This window comes from Pelodiscus sinensis, chromosome 5, assembly GCF_052426305.1.
Source record: "Pelodiscus sinensis isolate ZL-2025 chromosome 5, ASM5242630v1, whole genome shotgun sequence".
NCBI lineage: Eukaryota > Metazoa > Chordata > Testudines > Trionychidae > Pelodiscus > Pelodiscus sinensis.
Genome location: NC_143056.1, coordinates 81,108,034 through 81,134,144, shown reverse-complemented (window position 1 = coordinate 81,134,144; position 26,111 = coordinate 81,108,034). Strand labels below are relative to the sequence as shown.

At 47.7% G+C, this 26,111-nt stretch overlaps 1 protein-coding gene across 1 annotated transcript in view; it reads right to left on the bottom strand.

Annotated features, from left to right (window-relative positions):
* The window catches only part of CD82 (CD82 molecule), a 64,579-nt gene that overhangs the window by 6,148 nt on the left and 32,320 nt on the right, over window positions 1-26,111 (bottom strand). Inside the window, exons 2-8 of the mRNA XM_014574254.3 lie at window positions 24,184-24,265; window positions 14,757-14,829; window positions 11,530-11,654; window positions 9,520-9,594; window positions 5,520-5,627; window positions 3,214-3,387; window positions 429-512 (exon numbers count right to left, since the gene is read on the bottom strand). Coding sequence (XP_014429740.3) covers window positions 429-512; window positions 3,214-3,387; window positions 5,520-5,627; window positions 9,520-9,594; window positions 11,530-11,654; window positions 14,757-14,829; window positions 24,184-24,246 — 702 coding nt within the window. The 5' untranslated portion in view covers window positions 24,247-24,265. The remainder of the gene's footprint in view (window positions 1-428; window positions 513-3,213; window positions 3,388-5,519; window positions 5,628-9,519; window positions 9,595-11,529; window positions 11,655-14,756; window positions 14,830-24,183; window positions 24,266-26,111) is intronic.

The window sequence follows — 26,111 nt, the reverse complement described above, 5'->3', positions numbered from 1 at the left end:
GACACAGCTGCTCCCGCTGCCACAATGGGCTGTGAACAGCCAGCATGAGGCTAAAGCACAGTGCTGCAGAATCAACATCTTAAAATCTTTACCAGTCTGCTTTAGTCTTATACAGGTATCACTAGCTGAGATTACCCACTTTCTTCTTATTATGGACAGAAGGGATTCCCATCTGCCAGATACGCTGGCAAGACCACAGACAAGAGACTCACTCAGAACAGAAGTGAGTACTTGGTTACTGATTGGAAGGCAAATCCAACCTACAGCTACTGAACATTCTCCATTTCAATGAGTGCTCTTGTTGGCTGCTGGAGCTTTGAACCCAGCCCAATGGGCAGCAGAGCTGCGACTCAACCCCAGCCAGAGCTCTGGTGCATGAAGTGACCCACAATTTAGGTTTGCAAGTGCAGGGCATTGGAGAGACTCACCTCAATGACAGCAACACCTGTGCACACTCCAAGGATGATGCCAAGGTTGTCCTGTAACCAGCTCTCCACATTATTCATGCAGCCCTGGGAAGGAAATTACATGGGGAAAGAGTGAGTCTACAAACATCTGAAAGATTAGTTTGAATTCAATCAGTCACAGATAAACATGGATTTGTTGGGGAGAAGCCAAAGCAAAGAGTCTCATTGCCGCATTTGAAAACCAGATATTACTACAAGCTACACCAAGCGACTAGCATTTTTAAAGGGCATCAACAAATGCGTACATGGGTGATCCACTTGATGCAGCGTATTTGGATTTTCAGAAAGCTTTAGATAATGCAGTCCTTTCAAAGGTTCTAAAGGAAAACTAATGTAGTTACGGGGCAAACGAGTGTCCTCTCATGGATCAGTAACTGGTTAAAAGATAGAAGACAAGTGGTAGGAATAAATGGGCGGTTTTCACAATGGAGAGAGAGGTAAGCAGCAGGTTTCCCTAAAGATCTGTACTGGGACCTGCACTGTTTAACATTAATTCAATAGCCTGGAAAAGGGAGTGAACAATGAAGTGAGTTTGCACAGGATAGTTAAATACATAGCAGAATGGGAAGAATTCAAGGGGGAAATTTCACAAAATTGAGACACTGGGAAGCAAACTGACAGATGAATTTCAACACTGATAAACCCCAGCTACACAGAGCTATGGGTTACAAATTAGTTGTTACCATGCAAAGACCTTAAGATCACCATGGATGAGAGCTGGGAAAAAAATAGAGTCCATGGGTTGGATCAGGCCTGCGAAAGTAGCCAGCTTCCTGCCTGCCCAACTCCTGCTCAGCATTCAAAAGCTAGCTGCAGGACCATGCATGAGTCTCTGAATGGCGAGAGCCCGGGGGAAGGGTTCTCACACTGCTCCTGCCCCCCAGTAGCTCCCATTGGCCCATTTCTGGACAATAGCAGCTGCCTGTTTGCACAACAGGCAGAATGTCAAGTGCCCCTCCCTCCTCATCCCCCAGGCTCATAGTGTTGAATTCAGAGCAGTCAACATGGTCCCTAGAGCTTCTCTGAGCACGTACAGGGGCATGGAAGGCAGAGACCATGGCTAAGAAACCTGCTGGGCTTCTGGCTGGGAGATGACCAGGTAAGCATCTGCCTTCTGGAGCTTGTCTCTGGCACCCAAACCCCTTCCTGCCCTACTCTGCCCCCCTCCTCCATGCCTACCCCATGCAACCCAAACCTTCTGCACTCCTGCTCCAGCCCCCATACACCTTCCCAGACACTGCACCCTCTTCTACACCCCTCAGGTCACAACCCCTACCCAGACTTTGCACCCTGATCTGCTATCACTGATCACAACCCAAATCCCTGTACCCCTGCATCCTGCACTCCTGCCCCAGGACAGAAGCCTCTCTTGCACCCCCTACTCTCAGACTCTGCACTCAATCCCCTGTCCCACAGCACAACCCAACACCCTGTACTTCTACCTCAGGTCACACACCCCTCCCAGACCCGGCACCCCCTCCTGTACCTCAGTCCACTGCCCCAAGTCACAATCCCTTCCTTCACCTAAACTCCCTCCTAGATCCCACACCCCAAACCCTTATCCCAAACTCCCTTCTGCACCCAACCTCCATCCCAGACCCTGCATCTCCTCCATTAACATAGTGGAAGAGTGTGGTCACCCATTTATCAAATTCTTGGCATACCCACCCCATGCCAAAAAAACAAACAAAAAAAAAAAAAAAAAAATCATTGCTCATCCCTACCATGGATAGTTCTCTGAAAACTTCAGTTCACTGCAGAGCAGTGGTCAAATAGGCTAACAATGTTAGACAGAATTAGGAAAGAGAAAGATGAGACAGAAAATATCAGTGTCATTACACAAGTGCACCATGCCTTGAATACTGTGTCCAGTTCTGGTTGCCTCATTTGAAAAAAAGACTACCACCATTGGAAAAAAGTATATGCAATGGCAATGAAAGTGATTAGCCATGTAGGACAGCTTCTATTTGAGGAGACAGAGTGGGTCTGTTCAGTTTAGAAAGAAGTGTTATTTATTCCTTCACAGGACACAAGAAACAGGGATCATCTAATGAAAATAAGCAGAGGGTTTAATACCAACAAGATGTAGTCGTCGTCCCCCCCCCCCCCGCCGCCCCCCCCGCCCCACCCCCACCCTCTGAAAGCACAAGATAGCCTCTGGAAATCATTGCCATGGGATGCTGCAAAGGCCAAAAGTGTTAGAGTGAAAACAGCCAACATTATATACACCTTCATGGAAAAAATAGGTCTTTCAGTGACGATAAGTTAAGATGGTCGGGGATATAATGCCCATGCTTGGGACAACCATAAATTTTTGGCCACAGGTGGGCGTGATCTAGTCTGTCTTTCCCTCTAATTGTCCTGTTCTCTAACCTCCACTTGCCCTGAAGCTCGGCTACTGACCATTTTTGGAGACTGGACACTGGACTAGAGGTCTCACCCTGTATGATCATTCTTGTGTCCTTCCAGAAAAGGAATGGCTCCCTTTTTCTCCTTCTGCACCACAGGATAACAGACTGTACCAATAGCGAGATTTATCAGGCTGTATAGCAGCCTCACCAGGGGGGGAAGGGGAGGAGATACAAGACATCCAAAGCAACGGGCCAAGCTCTTGAACATGTACCCAGGAGTCTAAAGACTAGATGACCTTATTAGCAGTTTTCCATCTCTAGCTTCCCATAAGTTACTACTAGGGATCACACAATGGATACTTCCCATGCAGGTCCCACATGGCCCAAACACTTACCTTTGAATGAACAGGCCAGTCGGCAACTGACACAGTCCCATTAGCTAGGATATCGCAGAAGCCACTGTCAGCCGTGCCATTGGAGCAAGAGCAGGGATAGAAAGTCAAGCTCTCATTCCTGATGATCACATTTTCCGTCCAGTTCTCTGGACTAGTCCAGCCACAGCAAAAGAGCTAAGAGCAAGAACAAGGCATTCCCATTTAGTCTTTCAGACTCTGGGCTAGGAAACCAGAGGAGGAAGCTGACCATGGGAAGGGAAAGGCCTTCTCCATGCAATACCTACTGCAGCTACGCAACCTAATGAGAAGTCTAAAGGCTGGATTTTGAGATTTCCTCCATAACATTAACATGCCTCTGGCATTCTAGGTCATATCAGATGTGGGTGCGTGGAGTAAATCTTTAGAACAGAGGCACCCATTCAAACTTTACCTTCCTGAGGACCATTTTGATAGCTAGCCATGAGTTAAGAGGGCCACATCTAATATGCTTTAAGAGAGGGAACTGCAGCCTCCATCTTCAATCCACAGGCGTAAGCTGCAGACAGTACAAGACCTAGCATGCAGGGCAGCTAGTGTGCTGGATGTTAGCTTTCATAGGCTTCACCTCTAGGAAAAAGCCTTAGGCAGACATCGCTTAGAGCTCCATAGGCCACATGACTTGTAGAGTTGTGCTACTACAAGACAGAGGCATTCTGCTATGAGAGACATCAGAAGTGCATTCTGCGTTACCCATCCTGCCCTTAACACACACCACAAAACTCTAGCACTGGTGTTACTCACACCAGAGTGTGTCTAACTCTGGTACTTAGTTTCCCCAGAATAGTTTTTAAAAAGAAGCCTTCTTAACTCATAAGGCGGCCATCACACTGAAAGCAAGAGTGCTACCACTAAATGAGACAGGGCAAGATGGTATTTCTGGCTAATAATGGGTGAGAGTTGGGAGACTGTGTGGCTGCTATATTATCCCTGCCCAGAATCAAATCTGAAGACCACATAGGGGATAAACAGTATTTTTACATGTTTTCACTTGATTGTACAGACTCCAAGTATTTACTTGATCTTCTTACGTGTGAGTATTATGGAAATAGCAATGCCTTGGATGAAAGCAACTGGAACATTTGGGAGAATATGCAAAGTAGCAACCTTAAAATTAAACGGACAAATCTTCAGGGCAAGGTTCATCCTCTTCTGCCCAAACCTTCAGCTCTGGAACTGTAAGTGCAACAGTAACAGCTGGCCACCACAAGATGGAGCCCACCTGCTACCAAGTCTACCCAAAATTTCAGACCCACCTCTAGTCAATTATAGCCAAGTCAGCAGAATGTGTGGAGTTGGAGGGTGTTACAGAAAAGACCGGACAGACAACTTCTCCCATCTGCAAAGAGATTCTAAGGGCCACACAATCTTCCTCCATCCTCACAGGATGGCTTCCGTGGGAAACAAATTCCCACCCCCACCGGCACAATCCAAATTTATGCTTGAGCTGGCTGTCTTATACACAGCACCCAAACAGTAGCCAAGCGCTTCCACCCTAATATCGGACTCACAAGGTTGCCAGAAACTCACCAGGTGGAAGCCTGGGATTCAGATGCTTGGCCCACTAGCAAGTCCTTCTGCTTAAACTGGATGCATGTATTAAACGAGACTACAATTTAATGAAATGGACACTCCTGAAAACGCCAGAGCTGGTGCTTGAATAATGAAAAGGATCCAATTTAGAGCCAGCATCTGATATTTAAGACTCCGTTAGAATATTTACTTCCACTTAAAAAATGTCACCAGGGACAAGCTAATTCTACTGTAAAGAGATCTGGAGTCTGCATAATGCGAGCGAGCTGTGCATTGAGCTGTTAATCCAGACTGCTCTGGTCAGTACCCTCTGTGCCACACCCCCTCCCAGGCTCACACATGGACTCCATCATAAGATTAGTGATGCTGCTCATCCACACTGAAGATGAGCAGGCTTCCCTGCTGCTGAAATGAATTCTAAGGAGCATGACTCCAGTGTCTTCAGCCTCAGCAGAGAACTGATTGAGCCATCAGCAAAGAGGCACAACTGTGCTAGTAGGTTGTGGCCTAGGTTCTTCTTTGGCATCCAAATGGAGACCAACACAACGCAACTCTCCATCATCCCCGGCCCTATAGGCTATATGAAGTGCCAATGGGTGTTTGGCTGCTTCAGAAGTCCAGAGCCACCCCCGACCCCCCCCCCCCCCCACCCACACCTTGCCCAGGGGCCTGGCCAGGCTGTCAGTTCCCCTGCATACAGCAATAGCTTCTCTTCTGGCCCTTGCTCGATGACTCACCTTTCTCTGCACATAATCCCATGCATCCTGGATGTTCTTTTTGTCTTCTCTCCCAGGGTCATAATCCTGAATGAGTTCATGAATCATGGTGGACATCTCTTTTTTCACCTGGCAAAGAAGGACAAGACAGTGAAACAGAGGTCAGTGAAGGCTGCTGCCCATGCAAGGAATTTGTACTTGCTTCTTCGGGGTTAAAGATGGGAGGTTATCAGCCTGGCTATGCAACTCACTGTGCAGCCTAAAGCACGTGGCTTACCCTCACTGTAGGGCAGGGCTGAACACACAGACTTACTAATGAAGTCACAGCCCAAGGTATTTGCAAAGTACATTGAGATCCCCAGTGACTGACGATGTTCAAGTGAAGATTCTGGGCAGTATGGCACACAGGGAGGTCTGCTGACTCCCTTTGCCTCTTTTCAAGGGGCCTGAGAAGGTGTAGAGATGGGAAGAAAACCGACCAAACTCCCAAGACACTAATTGGTTCCACCCTGAAGACCAACCTGCACAGAATGTAGTATCTGTACCCAGTAGTGTGGGAATCACACAAAGAGTCACAATACTGGCCTCACACCCACCATTTCACACTGCCACTGTGCAGGATCTGGCAAGTGTTTCCCGACTCAGCCTTGGGCGAGGGGAGTAGACAGCAGCCAAGACCCCTTGCCAGCAGTTTTATTGACAGATCCTACTAACTGGAGAGCCCAGAAGCCTCAGGATGCAAATGGTAAATCGCAAAACACTCAGACCTAAATCTCCCTTCCCATCAGTCAATAGCTCATGTGCGCATTGGCATTCATGTCAACTTCGAGCCTGACAGGCAGAGCAAGCTAGTCACTCAGCAACACCTTCCTCATGGTTAGTCCTTGCTCCGTTTCCTCCTTGCCCCAGTCACGGACTAGAAGTTTCAGGTCCGCCTCAGTCACTATTTTGGCTACAGCAGCAGCCACCACCACTGCCAGGGAAGAGAGGAAGGATCAGAAGGAACATTGGGAACTAGAGATTTCACTAAGAATCAGGAGCAGAGTGGATACCCATTGTGAACATTTGAAAGAACCCCCTCTACCCACCACCAAGTTCAGTGGTGCCCATTTGGTCACCCCCACTGAGGAGGTGCTGGAATCAGCATTTCCAAGCCAACCCATGCTCAGTAACCTGCCTAGATCACCAATCCAGTTTTTGGTACAGAAAGTGACCCAGCTCAGGGCAGACACTCTTGCCGGAACAGCCTGTGCAGCTGCAGCAGGAAAGTTCATCAAAGCCACAGTTGGTCATAACTCCCAGAACAAGACAGTGTTCTAGGGGCCCAGCCACTCCAAGGCGTGGCTTTCTGTGGGGACAGCTGGGTTCACCACACAGATGGGAGTTTCATGATCTTTCTTCTTCCCTCAGCTGACTCAGGCTCTTCCTCTTAGTCCTTGGGAAACCAGCTTCTTCCCCAAGTCAAGGGGAAATGACAGCACTTGGACCAGATTCCTGCTAATGGTGTTGGCCTCTGAGGCTTCAATAAGCACTAAAGGTCACTGAACCATCACACCTCCTTCCTTATGCCGCTCTTTAAATGCGGAAGTAGGCAAGGAGACCTACTTTTCCACCCAGAACCCCACCCAAGAAGTCAGCTGCCAACCTGCACATTCAGTAAAAGCAAGGCCAGCTCAGCAAGAGGACCAAGCCCAGTTCAAACGCTTCTGTCCCAGATTGTGATCAGCCCCATTATTTCACATGCCAAGACTGCTGACACATGACATGGGCCTGAACCCAAGTCCCAGATCTGAGTCCTCAGAGCTCAGGGAAAACTCTGCTCATACACAGCTCTAGCTTGTGTTCTTACTGGGCATGTTCTGTGCCAGTCACATGAGGATGTGGTGCTTGGGGGTTAAGGGAGAGGAGACTCAAGCAACTCTAGCTCTAAGATTAGGGGTGGGGGGGGGGGGTGTACCATCATTACAAGGAGCTGCAAGTTATAACCAAGGATTATTGGGTGTTTCAGAAAGGATTCGGGGGGAGGGGGGAGAAAAGGTGTGTTAATTATAAACCACGTACAATACAGGTCTGGAAAGTGAACCTAGGACAACCTGTTTTCAAGTCTAACTGGCAGAACAAGCCAAGAAAGAATGCAGGCATCCAAACTTAACACCTTGCCCCACGTGTCCCAGGGCAACTAGCTGAAAGAGCAACTAGCTGGAAAAAGCATTGAGCAGTTGTCTGCCAGTTACTGTCAATACCCATCCCCAAAAACGCATTCCTGTACTATACAGAGCTACTGTAGGACATGGTTCAAAGTTAGCTGAGTGAGGCATTGCAGTCCCCACCTCCTAATTTAACAGTGGTCCTGTCTTTTGTTCCTCCTTTGACAGAGTTACTTCTGGAGTCCAAATACAGCCACTCCCCAACTTATGAACACACCGACTTACAACCAACCGCCCATTAAATGCATTTTCGAGTTGAGAACCGTGTACATCAAGTTTTTTGAACAGCACGTTTAAGGGTATTTCCGACTTACAACCAAATGTTCGGAACATAACCCATTCATAAGTCCGGGACTGCCTGTATCGTGGAGTCAATAGAACAAATGCAAGCCCTACAACTCCCAGCACGTGGCATGGAAGTCCAGGTCACCAGCTAGCCACCCAAACTACCAAAGGAAAGTGATCAATCAACTTTTCCATTGGTTTGTATAGCTTTCTACAGTAACCACACAATTTATGGAGGGACAGTGGGTTATTGAAACAGGGATCTACAATTAAACAGCAACATGCAGCTTGAATAGTAGAACATACTCTTCAGACACACATTGCTATTGTAGATGATTCCAGTCTCCCTCTCTTTCCAGCTGTGAAGAGCTTTCACCTATTTCATTAAATGAAAGGCAGTGGAGAAGAGGCTGTTCTGATAGCCTTACATCTAGGATCAGGCCTACACTGTAAAGTAAAGGTGTGTACTTAACTTAGGCTAAAATAGCAGTGCAAAGATGCCAGCTTTGCTTTTCCACTCAGGTTAAACTGAGGTTTGAACCCAAGATGTCCTACTATCACCATCATTTCAACCTATTGCAATGTTCAACAGTTTCAGTGGGGTAGCAGTGTTAGTGTGTAAGGGTGTGTGTACACAGCATCCTAAACTCAAAATAAGATATGCAATCTGCGTATATTATTTCAATTGTATTGATATTTTGAAGTTTGGGACATCTACACAGTGCCAAATTTCGAAATAAAGTGCTACTTCGAGACATCCTGTAACCCTCATGGAACGAGGGTTACAGGGATGCTGAAGTTTTGCACCCATTATTTTGAAAAAATTCAAAACAGATGCATTTAAAAGATATGGGGTAGCTATTTTGGGATACCAATGGTATCCCAAAATGCCCTGTTGTCTAGACGTACCTTATAGAAAAGAAAAAAAAAAAAAACCTTAAACAACAAATAGTCTTACAGCACCTTACAGGCTAACAAAAAATGCAGATAGTATCATGAGCTTTTTGTGGACACAGCACACTTCTTCAGATGAATGGAGTTTAAGGGATTCAGGTTCTAAATAAAATAGCAGAGAGAAGGGGGATAGGAAGGGAAAGGAAAGGAGGAAAAAAAAAACAAACCATGGGAAAATAGTCAGACTGTCCATTGCCTAGTTATTTCTATCCAACCTTCAGGGATGAGAGTGAAGTAACTCTGGGAAGTATCCTAGGAATTAAGGGACTGAGTCTTGTGCAGTTCTGAGCATGCTTTACAGTACTCTGACTCCCTCAGGAGACACAGTACTAAATAGAAATAGGGATGGTCATAGTCGTTGGTGCTGCTGGGCCTGGCAGGCACGTTAGGGCAGACTGGATATTGGGGCACATGGTGATAGCTTGGATGGGAAGGGAGCCTGACTTTGTTGCCTGCACATAAACTAACCCAGGATGGGAAAGTTAAGGCTCCTAGCCCCTAACCAGATAGGAAGGTATTGCAGGTCTGTGCCAATACCATCCCTGTAGAGCTCTGACACGACAAATGAGACTTACTGTATCTCGTTGGAAGTAGATGAGCAACCCAGCAGCCACCTGAGCTAGGAGGATCAGCAGCAGAAAGGTGATGTACTAGAAACAAACATAAGAGATGGTGTTAGCTGAGCTAACTCCCGAACCAAGTCTACAACAGGAGGCAGCAGCCTCTGTAGGCCTCATGGTGATCTGCTGGAGTCAGTCATGAGGGAGAAGCTCCCAGCGCAAGCTAAGTTTACCAAGGCCAAGGTCTATTTCCCTCCAGAGGTTTTGCCTGCAGGACCCTGGCACAGGCCTTTCATACAGGAGTAAACAGCATTCAAGCTGGAGATTCCTGAAGGATTATGAAAATAAAGAGCTCAAGAGTCAGCTGCTTCATATACATCAACCATGGCCTGCAACCCTACCTCTACCCCTAGGCTAGCTGCCAGGAACAGACACCACAGCAAGGAGACGAACCAGTTTGGTGGGTAGGGGAGCCCCAGTTACAGTGTCCACGTGACAGAATATGCTGGGGCTTGGGCCATGCCTCCCCCCATTCCAACCCTGGGCCACGAGGGCAGAAGTGGCACAGCCTTGGCCAATCTGGTGCCAAGAGCCACAGCCACCCCTCGTTCTCCTCAGAAGGCATACTTAGAACAGGAAGGAGCCCCAGGGATCTATGGGGTCAGTTTTGCCAATCAATGGAATGAAGGAGACTTTACAGTGAGCCATTTGAGAAAGCCAGAGTAAGGCAGCAAGCAGATTCCTAGTGAGAACACTTAAGCTTTCATCAGCTCGGTTCACTGCCCTGTGTCAGCAAGTCTCACCAGACCTGACACTTCACACCCCTGAGACAGGATTTGTTTAAAAGGTTACATAATGTATGGTTTCAGCATTAGGGTCATTGAAACGTTTGTACCAGCTCCAGCTGAAAGTAGGACTATCCTCCAGTATGTCCTGGAGACTGCGTCTAGACACCAGATTTTTTTCCCCACGTAGAGGAAATGTTAAGGGAAATAATGAGGGTAGATTTCCTTCCCAGAGAGAGGTTTCCGACCTGCTGCCTCTAGGTGAGCCTGTGGCTAACCCTCCTGAAGCTTTGTAAGAGGGGAGAGGGCTGGGCTGTGCAAAGCACAAGTTTAGGAAAATCTGAATCCAGGAGTGCATTGAGATCACCTTTCTTATTGTAACTAAGGCCAGTGGAATCCATCATGGGTTTGCAGATAGACTGGTGGGTCAAGGCCGCTCACCCAGGGCTGGCTGCGTAACTCCCAGGCTATGTCTAGACTACGGGGTTTTTGCGAGATACCTTCAGTATCCTGCAAAAACCCCCACCGTGTTCAAGGAACGTATTTGCTCTTTGGGTTTCTGTGGAAGAGCAAATACGCTCTTCCGGGGAGCCCTGTATACCTTGTTTCATGAGGCATAAGGGCTCTGCCGAAAGAGGAGGCTTTTCCGCCACTTAGCCCCGGCTAGATGAGGCCAAATGGCAGAAAAGCCTCTTCCCAAAAGAGCAGCAAAAGCTACGCAAAAGGTGGAGCACATTTTACGTAGCTTTTTCTCCGCAAAAACGCCGCAGTCTAGGCCTAGTTCCAGATGCACTAAGGGTGTGGGCCTGCATGTTGGTAGGCTGGCTGCGAGCATCTTGGCTGGGAGCTATAGCAGCAAAGCATAATAAGGCACCCAGAGAAGTGAGAGACAACCCTACCCTATAATACCTGCACTGCAGCAGGAAGAAAGTTTTTTCTCCTCAATCCCCCTCCCCCCTCCGATCCCTTGCTGCTCGCACATAACCTTGTTTTCTCAGGACTGCAAGGAGGATGGAGGCAGGGAGAGGGGACTGAGACCACATCCAATTGGGATAAGAGTACATTGCAAAGAAGGGAGATGGTAGTCAAGATTGCAAACAAGAGCCCCAATCAGTACATGGCAGGCCCTTTGACTTATGTAGGAGAGAGCCAAAGGACTGGATTACTCAGAAACACAATCACCAAGCCAAGCGCATAACCAGAAGGGAAGGTGGGGCAAAGGCAGCAGCAATTCACTCACCAGACCCAAGAGGCATCGGATCTCATTGACTGCTCCAAGACAGCCCAGGAATCCCATGAGCATTGTGATGGCCCCGACTCCGGTGAGAATATATGCACCAACCTTTAACGATTCAGATGAGGTCTCTGTGGAGGACAGGGAGTGCAGAAGTCAGCCCATTAACAGACAAGCACTTACTGCCACATTAAGGGTTTTAATGCTTGTGCAGTCCATCAAAGGCCCAGACCCATGGCTGTGGGAAGGTTGACAGAGGCACTAGGCAGAAACCTGAACAGAAATGTTTGTGGGAAGAAAGGTTGCCTCAAACTCTTGAACCTGCAGTTAGACTTACAAGCAGGCTGAACGAGTAAGAACTATTCACTCCTTTAGGAATTAGAAGAAGCTGGCTGTGAACTGGCAATAGAGCACTGACCAGAGAGCAAACACTGGTACTCCTGGAGATGGGCAGGAGAGTTGCCCCCTCCACCCTTTTCTACCTTATCACGGTTTCCCCAATTCTTACTATTCAGTAACAAAGTTCTACTCTTTCCCCCACCTAAGCACTCCCTCTCATCTGCCTTTGCACATTAACAAGCCATCTTTACTTTGTCCAGTTTCTTTTCACCCATGTGCAGGAAAGGAATAGTACAAAAAGATGACTACGTTCTCCTTTCATTGAGAGAGAGATGGTACAAGTTTGACACCCAACCAACTGCATGTGTTGACTAGCCAAGGTTGCAGGTATTTAAGTTACTAGACAATTTGAGTGTAGTCAGCTCGGATGCCAGGGGCCAGCCAGCTGTGTATAAGTTATTTCAGGTTTAAAACAGATCGAGCTTCAATTGTCATGCCTCTTGCACAGCCTACTGGCAATTCTTGCACTTTGGGGAGAGGGGACAGCATCCAATTACAGTAAACCCAATTTGGAAGATGTAACTTTATAGGAGAAGGGCTGCCATTTCAGTCTTTATTTGCTTCTCAATCATCCTTAAATACCAATTGTGGAAGCCACAGAGGAGAGAGACTTACTAATTATGAGAAGACTATTCCTTGCAGACTGCCACCCTACAAAGAGGTAGGAGGGAGGCAGACAACGGAAAGGCAAAAAGCCGGTTTAGCCAGCTTATGAGGAACCTCAGTGCCAAAGAGACATTTAGGAACATGGGATTGTCAGAATGCAGGGAAGTGAAAGCTATAAAACGTATCCAACTGGAAATCCATTCCACTAGAATGTTCTGTGAAGAAGGTAGGTAGCCACCAAGGCTAGTCATTAATTGGAATAGCCTGAGCCAGCTCTTAACCTTGCATGTGTCCAGACTGGGATCTTCATGGATCAGTGGTTTGAGAGAGAATCCCACACCATGTGGTATCTAGAACAGGGACACCCACCCATCCGCCCACCCTCCAGAAAAGAAAGTCGACAACTTTGAGACTGATGTAATGTCAGGACATCACATCTTGACCCTGTGACTAGACAAAACAGGTTTGTCTTGCATGGTTTTTAACGGTAGGGGTGGCATGTAGCAGCCCTAAAACTCTAAGCCTCACAAATGTAAGTTTGGATCTAAGCCAAGCCCAATGCTCAAGTTCCCCACAGAAATGCAGACATGGATTGGGGCTTTTGAACACTTGTTGAATTGCTGTATTCCTAGGAGAAAATTGATGGGACATTTCCACATTTAAAAAAAATAAATAAAAAAATATTTCCAACCCCAGAGCCAAGTCTTCAAAAAGATCCCAGGCTCCTTGCTTGCAGTATGTTGGCTCTTCCAAGGAAGACTCTCCAGACTCTGCTGGCAGGAGATTCCTGCTTTCCATTCCCCCTTGCTCCATGTCTTCCCCTTGTTCTGGGCAGGCAGCCAAAAGGAAAAACAGACACGTAGGCCCCTTTGGCAGCATGCTGGAATGCCCTGCTGTGCAGAACTCTTTCCTCCTCCCCTTTGCTTTTGTAACCTTGCCAGAGACTGGGAAAGCAGCACAGGAAAGGGGGGAGAGGGGGAAGGAAAGTAGTGGGACAGAGAAAGCACTTTGGATTTCCAAACTAAGGAAGGATGCATAAACCCTATGCTGCAGTCAGCAGAACTTATGGGTAAAATGGGGGCTGAGGGGCAAAGGAGGGAAGACAGAGCTACAACATGGAAAGACTCAGTCCCTAGAGGAGGGAAGAGCAGCCAATACAGCCAATGGTGCAATGTCAGAGTTCAAATCAGAGACCTAGGCCATCCTCCAGTGAAACGGATACCAGTGTTTTTTCGTGGAATGCCACAAGCAAGCAGTCAGGCCCGGAGCAAACCCTTATGGCAGCAAACGTGAAGGGAGATCTATCCCTTTGCAATCTCATTGTCGGTCACCTTTGGATTCTTCACCTTTGGATTCTTCCCCTTTTAGAGGCTGAAGTAGCAACCCAGATGCCTCAGTAAAGAATCAGTGGGACTGTTCTAACATTTAGCACAGGATTCTGTCACCCTTCAACAGGCCAAATTTTAGCAACCCAGCTAACCTAAATCCCTTTAAATCCCGACCTGGTCCAGGCTCTAAGTTAGTCAAAAAACTGAACTGACAATGTAGTGACTCACCCCACTGAGGAGAGTCAAAGGTATTTTTCCTAACAGTCTCCTTACCCAGAAATAACCTATTACTACACGTGCAGAGGGGCTGCAGACTTCGGACTAAAAGTGAATTTAACAGCAAGAGGAAAAGATCCATTGCCTCAGTTATTCACCAAAATCAGTGTATTTGTAAATCCACTGCTTTTCAGACAACAGCTTGTGAATCAGCTGCTCTTTTTGCCATCTCTGCAGACCACATAGGACATGGGATTCAATAGTAAGGCAGACGCTGCCTCCCTGCACATCTCTAGGAACACATTTGAACTGTGGACCTGTAGCAATGATCTAGCCATGTGGCTAGTAATGTATTTTTCTGGGGAAGACATCTAGGATTTTTCAAGAGATCTTTTATTTAGAATTACTTTCTCTTAATGGGGCACATTTTCAGGTCACCATCCCTCGACTAATCCAACAGTCCCATGAAGAAAGATCATTGACTACTAATGTTCTTCTAAAAGCCAGTCTTTGCTTCTTATATATTCCTTGGAAGCGCTGCATGTAGGCCCCTCTTCCCCACCTCCTCTGCTCATGCCTTTGTATTTGAAGAGTGAGAGCGAGGCACAGCAGAACAGATCTCCCACAGGACACAAAAATCGGGGGGGGGGGGGGGGGGAGGAAGAGAGTGATTCATAGTCTTACGCAGAAATGAAATGAAACTGATTTTGTCGAGTAAGATCCACAATCCAAAGCCCAGGATCACAGCACCCAGGATCTGAAAGAACAAGAGTGAAAGTCACTAGCTGAACACCACCACCACCACCAGGAAATAGTGGCTGAGAGCTAAACAGCTTGTGTCAGATCCCACCATTCTCCCCATCCCTCCCACCCCACCCCCCCAAAGAGTGAGAAAGATTAAACCATCACTCCCAACAGTAGTCTCAGCTATCAGCACATAGGCCCTCTTCATGCAATGCTCTAGTTATACATGATGCTGCAGAGGTGGTCTGCGACAGACCGTCTAGATTCTGTGCTCTGAAAGGCTTAGTGACTCAAGGCACAAGCTGTGCAAGTAAGGAGCACTGCTCTCCAGAAACAGCAGCAAGAGGCAGGTATGTCACCCCCACAAGTAGGCATTGTAGGAGCTTTTGGGCAGATAAAACCTTCCTGCTTGATTCAGGGTGCCTGGGCTGTGCTTTCACACAGGTTGGGAAACCAGCATCCTAGTCCTTTGGGGAGGAGGACTTGCAATAGGGACCCTCCAAGGATGCATCAGGTAGGTGTAAGGGACATGCCAGCCTGTCATATGTGACTCCAGCCGGTAAGTGCAAAGCAAATGCAAAAAGCGTTAGTGCTATCATGAAACTCAGGCTCCTACAAACAACTTGCACAGACAGAAAGTTCACCCCTCCCCCTGCATAGGAATAAAGCCACAAGCCATGCGTATGGCAGCTGAGCCTCTGGCATGGGGCCAAGCTACGACCAGGAAACTGAAAAGACAACAGCGCAACCAAAACCCATTACACTGCCCTGGTATCAGCCAGCTAGCAACCTCTGGGGATAGCACAAACCAGAAAGAGCTGCTCGTTCCACAGAGAAGCAACAGCCCATCCCCAGCTACCACACGACATGCCAGGGGTGAAGCAGCAGCAGCAGCAGCAGCTGCTGCTCCTCTGGGTACTCATGTAGAGCTGGATGTTGAGAGAAGGAGGCACTGGACTGAGCGTGGGTTACACTTTGCTACACATACACAGCTTCTCTGGTCCTACTAGAGGCAAAGCCCTCATTATTAGGGGCCTGCCTTGTACCACATCTTCTGTTGGGTTAATGCTAACACCCAGTATGGTGTGGTGCCCAGATACCCCATTCAGGATCACAGCTCCACTGCACAAGAGGAGATTCGTGCCCTTATGTCTTCAAAGGCACACCAATCAGTCTCTCATCCCTTTAATGGAAAAAAAAAAAAACCCAGAACCCAGCACACTTTGAACAGAGGTTTCTGCTGCGACCTTATGTGAGAGGGAAGGAGTCCCAGCAGAAACAGAGAGGCTGTTCCAGATAGCAGGAGCTGCCAAGAAGGCCCTTGCACCAACAGTAACAAGACTGCAGGATGGGACGGAGAAGGTTAGACAAGCCAAGATGGGAAGATTCAGATTGTGGGCCAGCTGGAGCATGTTCACAGAGCTTTGTGGAAACGTGGAAAATAATAAGTTAGCTCCCGAAGTGAGCCAGCAAGGGAGGGTGGGGGAAACGGACAGACACAGTTCCCACGCGTTTTGAAGACTGCTCTAACTTGACAGTCCTTGCCAATACCATAAACAGACTTGCACCTCTTTATACCAGGAAGTGTTCATTGAACTGAAGGAGTGTAATCAGCTTTCCATTTCCTTGCTTAGGGGGACAGCAGTACATGGCTGGGAGAGGTGCCTGTAGCTAGGCAGGGGACTGGTGATCAAGAAGCCTCCTGGAAAGGATAAGAAACTCACTGACCAAATTAAAACAGAGTTAAGTGGTAGAGGGTGAGTGAAGGAAACTGCATGAAAAGTTCGCAATGGCTACAGGACTGGATCCTGCAGTGTGCAATAGCTCCCATCCTGATCTTAAACTAGGGATGTTAGATTGTGTGCAACTGAATAGTTGTGTAACCACATAAAAGTTATCCATTACATGACTGTTCAAAAGACAGATACAGAGGCAGCAGCGTGGGGTGGCAGCAGCCTCTGTCTGGAGGGAGAAGAGGGATGTCCAAGCTCTCCATGGAGAGAGGCCCCTCTCCGCAAGGCGCTCAGACCCGCCTCTCCCCCTTCCCCCCAACAGACAGGGACCATTTTGCAACAGCCTCTCCTTCCCTCCCTCCCCCCCGCCGCCCTGGCACTATTGCTTCTGGAAGAATCGGGGGGCAGGCAACTCTGCAGAGCCAGTGTTTTTTTGGGGGGGGAGCTGGCTTTTAAGACCACTCCCCCCCCAGACCAGTTCTTATCTTCTCTTACAGGGGGGTGGGGGGAACAAGGTGAGGGGGCATGCACAGAGATGGATTAAAAGCTGGCTCCCTGCACATATTGATTCCCACCTGAGGGGCAGCAGCACAGACGGTGAGGGGAGCAGATGAAGCAGCAGCTTCCGCCTTCCCCACTTGCTGAATCTGATACAGAGGCTACAGGGAGAGGGGCAGGGGGGAATGCACATAGTCAACAGGATGAACTGATAAACCCAGGCTTATTGGTTAACAGTGTCGTCAGCTACACGGTAACATCCCTATCTCAAACTGGACTAAACACAGTCCATTACTGGAAAAAAAAATGCCCATTTGGCCCTCTTCCAGTGGGTCTGAGCACACTAGTGTCCCTGGGCAAGGTTAGGACAGCAGAGCAAGCCAGGGAGGCAGCTAGAAAAAGGCAAAATAGAGGGAGGTAGGAGAACCCCAGCTAACATGGCACATGCCAATAGTTTCCTGCAAAAATATTCAAGAAAAATGCATGATCCTGGCTGCATGACTTGATAGAGCAGTGACCCTGGAATGTTGCCTATCTTCTGCTTTTGTTTCTTCAGAAAAGCCCTCAACCCCAAACCAAAACACCTCACCCACACCTGATGAGTTGTGTTTCAGGGAGGCAATTATGTGGCTGACCATCCAGGGCCTCTGTTCACTCTGCCCTTTGCTCTAATCTGTAAATTTTGTGCTTGACAGAAGCTGCTGTAGACAAGAGTGCAAAAAAGAAAAGGGATTGGGGGAGGAGGAAGTGAAGAGATACAGGCTGTCCTGTAGCTACACCGCTATCCCCTAGCAGAGAGAATCTCATATCCACAACCATGATTTTGCCAGGTCACTGAGCACAGCTAGCAGGGTTGCTTCTTCCACTACCTTGCGGTCAGCATCTTTATCATCCTGTCTGCAGGTGGGAAGTGTCCAGTGCCCATGGTGGGAAATGCAGTAATTCACTAGGAGCAGATTAAGCAAAGGTGTTTCTGTACCTAAGGAAGGGGACAGGAGTCTAGCCAGGGCTCCTGTCAGAGTGTAAAACTTCTATCAGTGAAATCCCCAAGCCAGCAAACTGGTTCTCCCACAGTGCAGGACCAGGGGCTGGCCAGCAGCTTTCAGGGCACAGACCCTTAGAAATAAAAGGGCAGGGGGAGGGGATGGGGAAGAAGGGGAGAAGAGACAGATGCCTACAGCAGATTTGAGACCATGACTTCTGATCTGTTCTAATACCAGCCACCAGGGCTTTTCCTGGGAAAAGTGTCAGTGTCACTATCCAGCACCAAAAATAAATGCACTTGAGTGATGTGCCAAGCCAAGCCTATTGCAAGATGGCAATTATGGCCTCAAACCATACTGCCCTCAGGAGGGATAATTACAGGGCCCAGCACCGTGCTATCTTGGGATGACATTCTGCCTAGCAGACCAGCTAGCCTGAGGGTTGTTTTTAACCTTGGGGATTTGTTCAAGGTGACGGTTATTCTCTTCTCAATGCCCATGTGAGTGATGCACAGAGACCTGCACAGTCCAGTGAAAACCTCCACTCAGTCCTGCTACTTGGACAATTCTAAAAAGATCCCGATCATCATAGGGTCTATCTAGAGTAGGTCTTCCCATGGTAGAGGCTTCCAATAAGGTGGTCGTTATGGTCCTGAAACATCCCTAGACAGTTCAGCACACAAATTGAGAAGCACCTACTGATGCAGTAGGCAATTGTTTGAATGCAAGTTTGCTTGTCACTATTCACTGCATAAAGAAAGCCATACCCAGAGCACAATACATCACTGACTGTAAACACTCAGCCTCCTCCTAGTCAGCCCCACAATGACCTCTCCACTTGGCCATTCAGGATTGCATCTCACATCTGCCATAAGGAAAATTAGAGAAAGCAGGTAGCATAGGTGAATTTCCTCCACATTCAGGGGAGCTTTCTGATGTGCCTTGGATCATCAAGTCTCCACTCCAAACATATCCTGCCTGGTCCCCCTAGGGCAGGGACACTCAACTTTGGAAGCTCTGTGGACCACAATGATATTTACAGCACATGCCAAGGGCCACAACTTAAGTGTGGTTGCATATTCATGCAAATAGTTTCACACTAACAGGCATGAATACAAAGATTAAGGCAAGACGACACAACACGCAGGCCTCATTTAAGTCAGTTCTGCTGACTTAATAAAATGCAATATTTACCTGATTTCCACCCATGACAGCACTTTTTATGAGCAATGACAGTCCAAGAATTTGACTACTAAAGCACATAACAGAAGATTATATGGACTATTTTTTGGTTTGGCTCCCACCCACGGGCTGTGTGTTGAGCCCCATAAACCCAAACAGCACTGCGGGCTGCAATTTGGTTACTTCAATTGGCTCAGGAGCCATCACCTACTATGGACAGCTGTCCAAACCACCAGCTCAAGTGGCAGTGTCCCTCCAACCCCTGCAACATTAGTGATCAACTTCCAATAGGATTGAAAAGCCCATTTCAGCATGGCAAGGACACTGTAGGTTAGAGACCCTGACTACGAAACCAGGACTAAGAAATATTTCTCACTTTCATCCTTCCTAGACAGCTGACAGCAAACGGGAGCTCAGACTGAGGACCTGGAGACCCTGGTCACCTGAAGTCCTACAGTGGTTCAGGCCTGTAACCTTAATTGCATGCACACGCTCACATTTCACAGGGAAATCCAAACATACTGCAGAGCCCTGGATTTGAGAGGAGTTTTGAGATGTTCATTGAATGGATTCCCTCCAGCCCAGGTTAGTAGGAGGAAGGTGCCCATCACAGGGCTGCAACTGAGGGGGTCACTGTGGACCATACAAAGTAGGTCATTAACACTCGAGTTCTGCCAGGACAGGCATTTCCTATTGCCAGTGCTCCAGCCAACTTGAGGTTTACACCCCTAATCCAACCCAGCCCAGCACATGTCTGTCACTTCAGGTGAGGGCAGTCACTAGTTGTTATTCACTAGCATAGCTGGACACAGGAAAAAAAGTCTCTGGAACTATGAGCTCCTACAGCTCTCAGAAGCAGCTCTCAGCACCCCTGGGCAGGGCTGCTCGGACATGAAGATTAGAGTGGAGTGAATCCATTTTGCTGGGATACATGATTTGTATAAGGAATTTTCAACCCAGTCATCCTTATGTTACTGTAAGGGGAAAGACTCCAGCTCCCACATGCTGTCCTCAGGAAGAAACTGAGTGTTAATGCAAGTCCCCTGTTCTCACAAGGCAGCAACTCAGAAACCGGGACTGAATCCTTCCATTAAGGAGAAAGTCACTTACCCACCCCAAATGGAAGCCATTTCTAGATGCCACAGCAGCTTTGGGATAGGTTTCCACCTCCCCACATCCACAGCAGAGCAGGATGAATTACAAGGGGTACTGTTTGGCTCTTCTGCTTCAGAACAGACCCCAGAGTGACTGCACTGCTAGATGGTAGGGCAACCCTTTTATTATTTACAGGGAGCCCACAATGGCAGTTGTCTGGCCAGGGAAAGGATGAGTGGACCACAATTGGTCAGTAGCTCCCTCAACTTGTTGCCCCTAGTTCAGCACTGCAGCTCAGCTTTCCACTGGGGAGGGGCCCGGTGCTAAGTCAAAACAGCAGTTTGTTTCTGCAAACATCACATGAGAATAAACATCCAGAAGCTGCCCAGAGAACAGCTGTTTCCTGTCACCTGCAACCAGCCAGAGGCCCAAGATCCATGAGAATCCTGCTGCAGAGTTCCAGCATTAGCTACTACTCTCCCCCGCTTCAGCTTCTTTCAACCTCTTCCCATGCAAAATGTGGGAAAATACATGACAGTTCAGACATGGATCAATTTGATGGAGCAGCTTAGCTCTGCCCCTTTCTTCCCTCCCCCTCGCCAACTCAAAGCTGTCCCGTTAGGGCTCCCCAGGAACGCTGGCTGAGAAGAGGAGGCAGAGCATACATGGGTAGTGTGTGGAATAAAGCAGCTTTGCAATCCCCACTCAAAAGCACAGCAGCCGCAAGATGCCCTAGAATAACCTTGTTTAAAACAACACTGCTGGATTTGGTTTATTATTTAAAAAAAACCACACATGCACACAGCCTCACCTATTGGATTAAATGCCATAGAAAGAACCACCTCCATTCCTAGAGAGCAGGCTATTTACGGACAAGACTCTCACCACTTGGTTACCCCACAGTTCCCTCATCCCCTGCAAAGAGGCCCTGAAACCAATAAGTGAGGAGAGAAAAGAAAGGCACATCAATCCCTATTCACCCCCCCCCCCCCCAAACCTTCCCCCCTCTATTTCATACTCTTACACTGAAGACAGGAAATGCCCCAGTGCCTGTAAGCAGGATGACTGTCCCAGGGTACCTCTCCCCACCTCACCCCATGATCCAGGGGGCAGGACAGAGCCCCCACTACTCTTGCTCAACGCAAACCAGAACCTGCCTTGAAGTAAAGGAAAGCCACAGCCTCTTAACTTTAAGGTCCCTCTGGACCCCAGCCACCCACAGAGAAGTAGGGGTCAAAGGATACCATAAAGTATCACTTTGTTTATGGTGTTATACCTTCTGTTATGGGCTGGTAAGGATGCAACAAAATCCTAATTTCCCTTGAAACTAATGGGAAGTTACAGATAAGCCTGGGAACAAGCGTGCACTGGCAGAAGGGCCCAGTACAATCCCCCTATAACTCCCACATACTAGATTTAATCTAAACTAAAACCAGTCCCCTCAAAAGCTCTGGTGGCCCTTAAACGGCTCTTTGTATGCCAACAACATCCATGACCTTTGATCCCAGACAGTCTTTAACTGGAATTCTGGCCACTACAGAGGGAAGTAACAGAAACCTGTGGCAGGGAACTAGCTAGCATAGCAAACTGAGGAAAACCAGAGCCAGATGTGTCCCAGTTGCAACATCGAAGCCAGCTCTCTGGGAGGCTGCAGCCTAGTACAGCTTGAGGCACGGTAGTGAGCATAGCTTTACTCTTCCACCCCACCGAGGACGAACTTGGAAAGTAAAGCTCTCCTTTTACAAGGCTCCTCTGCCAGATACCCCCTCCCCAGTGTAACCCTCCCCCTCCCCAAACCATTCAACATATCCCTGACTGAAGCTATTCTGGGAATTGGCGACCTTCGTCTGAGGCCAGGTCTACACTAAAGTTATATCAGCCCAGTTATGTTGCTCAGGAGTGAGTGCGATCTACACCCCTGACATCACAGTTAAGCCAATCTAAATGCCAGCATGGACAGCGCTAGCCTGAAGAAGCCTTGCATCAACCTAGCTACCTGCTCCCAAGTAGGGATGTTGATTAGCTGATTAATTGAAGTTTGAGTAGTTGATGGAAATTCCATCGACTACTCAGATTAGCCAATAAGGAGGGGACACTCGCTATCCCCGCTGCCCCTCTGCTTTGAACTGTAGCAAGAGCCACCCTTGCCTCTTGCTATAGTTCAAAGGTAGAGACGTAACAGCTAGGACCTGGCGTGAGCAGGGAATGAAGCAGTCCCTGCTCACGCTGGGTTCCCCGCTGCACCTCTGATCAGCCCCACCGCACTGTGGAGACTGATGAAGGGAACTAGCTTTCAAGCTGACTCCCCCCAGCACCGGCTCATGCCTCCTTCCCCCCCCCCCACCCTGCTGCCTCAGCTATAGAGTCCTCTGTATATACAGTCTGATAGAGGCAGCAGGGGTGGGGAGAAATGCAAGTATTCAACTCAACTACCCCGATAAGCCTAGGCTTATCGGGTAGATGACTGTTTTACATCCCTACTCAAGAAGGGGGATCAAGTGAGCATCTGCACCACTCCACAGCATTTCTAGCTAAGACCACTTCAGTATTCCCTGCCCTAGTGGTGTAACGGACAGTGAGCCTGAGACCTGAACTAAAAGCAGTAGTCAGTTCTGATAAAAGGCTTTGTCTCAGGCTACCTGGAGACAGAGAGACAGAGAGACAGAACAATCCCAGCGAGACTAGTACAATTTAGATCAGCCTGTGGAGAAATGTCTGACCCACTAAGCCAAACAAGATATTTGGGGGTGGGGGGGGGGGGGAGGGGTGAGAAGAGAGTAGAGACTGAAGGAGAAGTTTGGGCCAAACACTCAGTTGGATACATGCGCCAGACAGAGACCTTCTCATTGTCACCCAAACCAAACGAATCAGCACTGATCAGGGATTCTGAAGCAGCTCAGAGTGGGTCATCCTCCCAAAACCCAATCCTTCTAATCTCACCAGGCAAGCCTGCACCAAGGCCCTCAAAAAAAAAAATCCACTTCAGATGGAAAACTTGGGATGGATTCAGCTTGTTCAAAATCAAAACCAGCCGCTGGGACTTGACGTGAAATTATGATGGTTCTTTGAAGCCTGTCTGGCTTATTTAAAAGAGGAGGTTTGCAGTTGATTCTTCAGATTTTGTGGCTTCACTGCTCTGGAGCAACCCAGTTGTTCCAGATGTGGCAGAGAAAGAAATGCAACAACAGCACATTTCTGGGGAAGCAAAGGAATCCTCCATTGACAGAGGAGGGTGCAGGCACTAGACACAGCTAGGGATATAAAAAAGTGTGTCGAATAGTCAATTACCTGATAAGTCTAGGCTTATCAGGTAGTCAAGTCAACTACTCTCATTTCTCCTCTCTCCTCCCTTTGCTGCCTCTATTTCAGAGGTAGCAAGGGGAGGAAGGAGCCCGCTTGCAAGCCAGTTCTCCCCAGCACCATCTCCATGGTCCAGGGTGTGGGTGTAGGGAGACTGATAAGAGGCAGAGGCGCAGCAGGGAACCCCAACGGCATCGTCTCTGCCTTTGAAATGTAGTAAGAGCTGACCCCTCCTCCCTTATCGACTAATTGAGTAGTTGATGGAAATTCCATTAACTATTTGATTAGTTGATTAATTGAAATTTAACATTCCCAGACACAGCAGATATAGGGATTGGGACAATCCACCTCCTACTTTAGGCAGAAGAGGGATTGTCAGGGTCAGTTATGTGGATTTCTCCTACCAGAGAGGTAGCGATAGCTTTGGAATGGTCTGATAGATTTTAGTTTATTCTGAAGTCTAAAGGTCACTTAATGTTCCACATCTAAGGCTATATATAGTCCCTTCTGCTCATCATCTAATTCAGAGCCACCCACCTACTCAAGCCCTCCCACACAGGGCACAAAAATACTTACAAAAAAGAGGAGGTTGAAAAGGAAGAGAAAATACTTGGTGACTTTCAGACAGTCGGACCCCATTTTCCTTCACTTCCAGGATCTAAAGGGAAAAAAAGACAATCCACATCAGTACATAGCTTCTAGACAGTGCTAAAGGAGTACTGGTCATCACTAGAGATAGCTCTGTGCCATTTTGCCAGAGCGATATAGCTACATGGGAGCTGGTTCTGTAGAGACCATGCTTTAGCCAGTTGGATGAAGGGTTTTCCTTACTGTCCCAGAAGAAGGTGGACCAGGCTGACTACCAGTGACAAATGCTACCTTTCTGAAGGTTTCCTGGATGGTGACAGGGGGCCCACAATGCAATTGTCAGGCACAGAAGGGATTTAACCAGCTAGGAGCCTGGTAATTCCATCACTTAGATATAATCAGACGTGGGCTCCCAACTCCATATTTGAGGGTACAGATGAGCTTTGGGGAATCCAGAAAGATTAATTTCCTTTACCTGCTTCCCCAAACAACTCATTGTTTCCCCTTGTGGGCCATCAAAAATGGGTAAGAGACTAATTTAAAAGATCAAGATTTTATTTTTTTCCCCCCCCCCCCTTTATTATAGAAAGTGTCTAGTAATTTAGTTCTGGCTCTGTATAACAGACAGACTAAAGGATCAAAATAATTCCTTTTGGCCTTGGAATCTAGGTCCTGCTTGCCTTGTAAAACTCAACTCAGTAGCCCATCACCCATATGACTGTGAGAACCCTTAGCCATGCATGATTATACAGATCATAAGCTATAATTCAGCACCATACAAATTACTTGGTTCAGGGACCCTTAAAAGATGTGCTTTCACAAGAATGTGCCTGCAAAAAGCATCTTTACATTCAGTACAACATGAGGACAAACCTTAGATCAGGGCTACTCAATTTTGGAAGCCCCGAGGGCCCAACTTAAGTGTGGTTGTATATACGTGCAAATAGCTTCTTTCAAAGATTAAGGCAAGACGACATCACACGCAGGCCCCATTTAAGTCAGTTCTGCTGATATTAGTAAAAACGCAATATTTGCCCGATTTCCACCCATATGACAGTACTTTTAATGAGCAAAAACAGTCCAGGAATTTAACTACTAAAACGTGTATCACAGAAGACCATTATGTTGACTCGCTGTTGTGGAGCATGTTCTCAGTGGAGGCCATATTCAAAGGATCCCACCTGCGAGCCGTGAGTTGAGCCTTGCGGCCTGTGATGCAGTTTGAGCTTACACAAGTAGGCTGTTGAGTAGCCCTGCTCTAGATGTAGGTGTTCGTAGTGAAGACTCCAACACTTCAGGAAGGAGTTTGATGATGCAGGCCAGAGTTGGACAGACACAGTAAGGGCAAGAGAGACCGAAAGACCATACCACGTGCAGTCTAGCCCAGGGGTTTCAGAGAACCAAAGTAGATTGTTTGGTGTCTCCCAAACCAGTAAGAGAATCCTGTGCAACATTTTCACTATTTGCCTGTCTCAATACACAGGGCATTACAGAGCCAGTTTTTTGGCACAAAACACCACAAATTTACTATGCCTGAAAACAAGTTTTGGGAGACCTAGCCATCTAGGTAATGAGAACATGGAGCAGGGTACAGGAAAGAGGCCAGTGCAATTTGGGGTTGCATGAGTATCACATACTGTTGCAAGGAGAGGCTAATTCATCCCAGTAATGCTTTTGGGAGACTCTAGTAAGTACCCAGAACTGAATATTACAGCTACGCAGACTGAGATGAAACGAAACGAAGGGGAGCTGGAGAAATTACGTTATTCTCTTTTATGTCATCCTAAAAAGACAAACCCATGGTGTTGAGACACAGATACTTAAAGGAGAAAGATCAACAACTTAGACTAAGTCTACACTACAGGCAGTCCCCGGGTTACGTACAAGATAAGAACAAACCTACAGTCCCTAAGTTG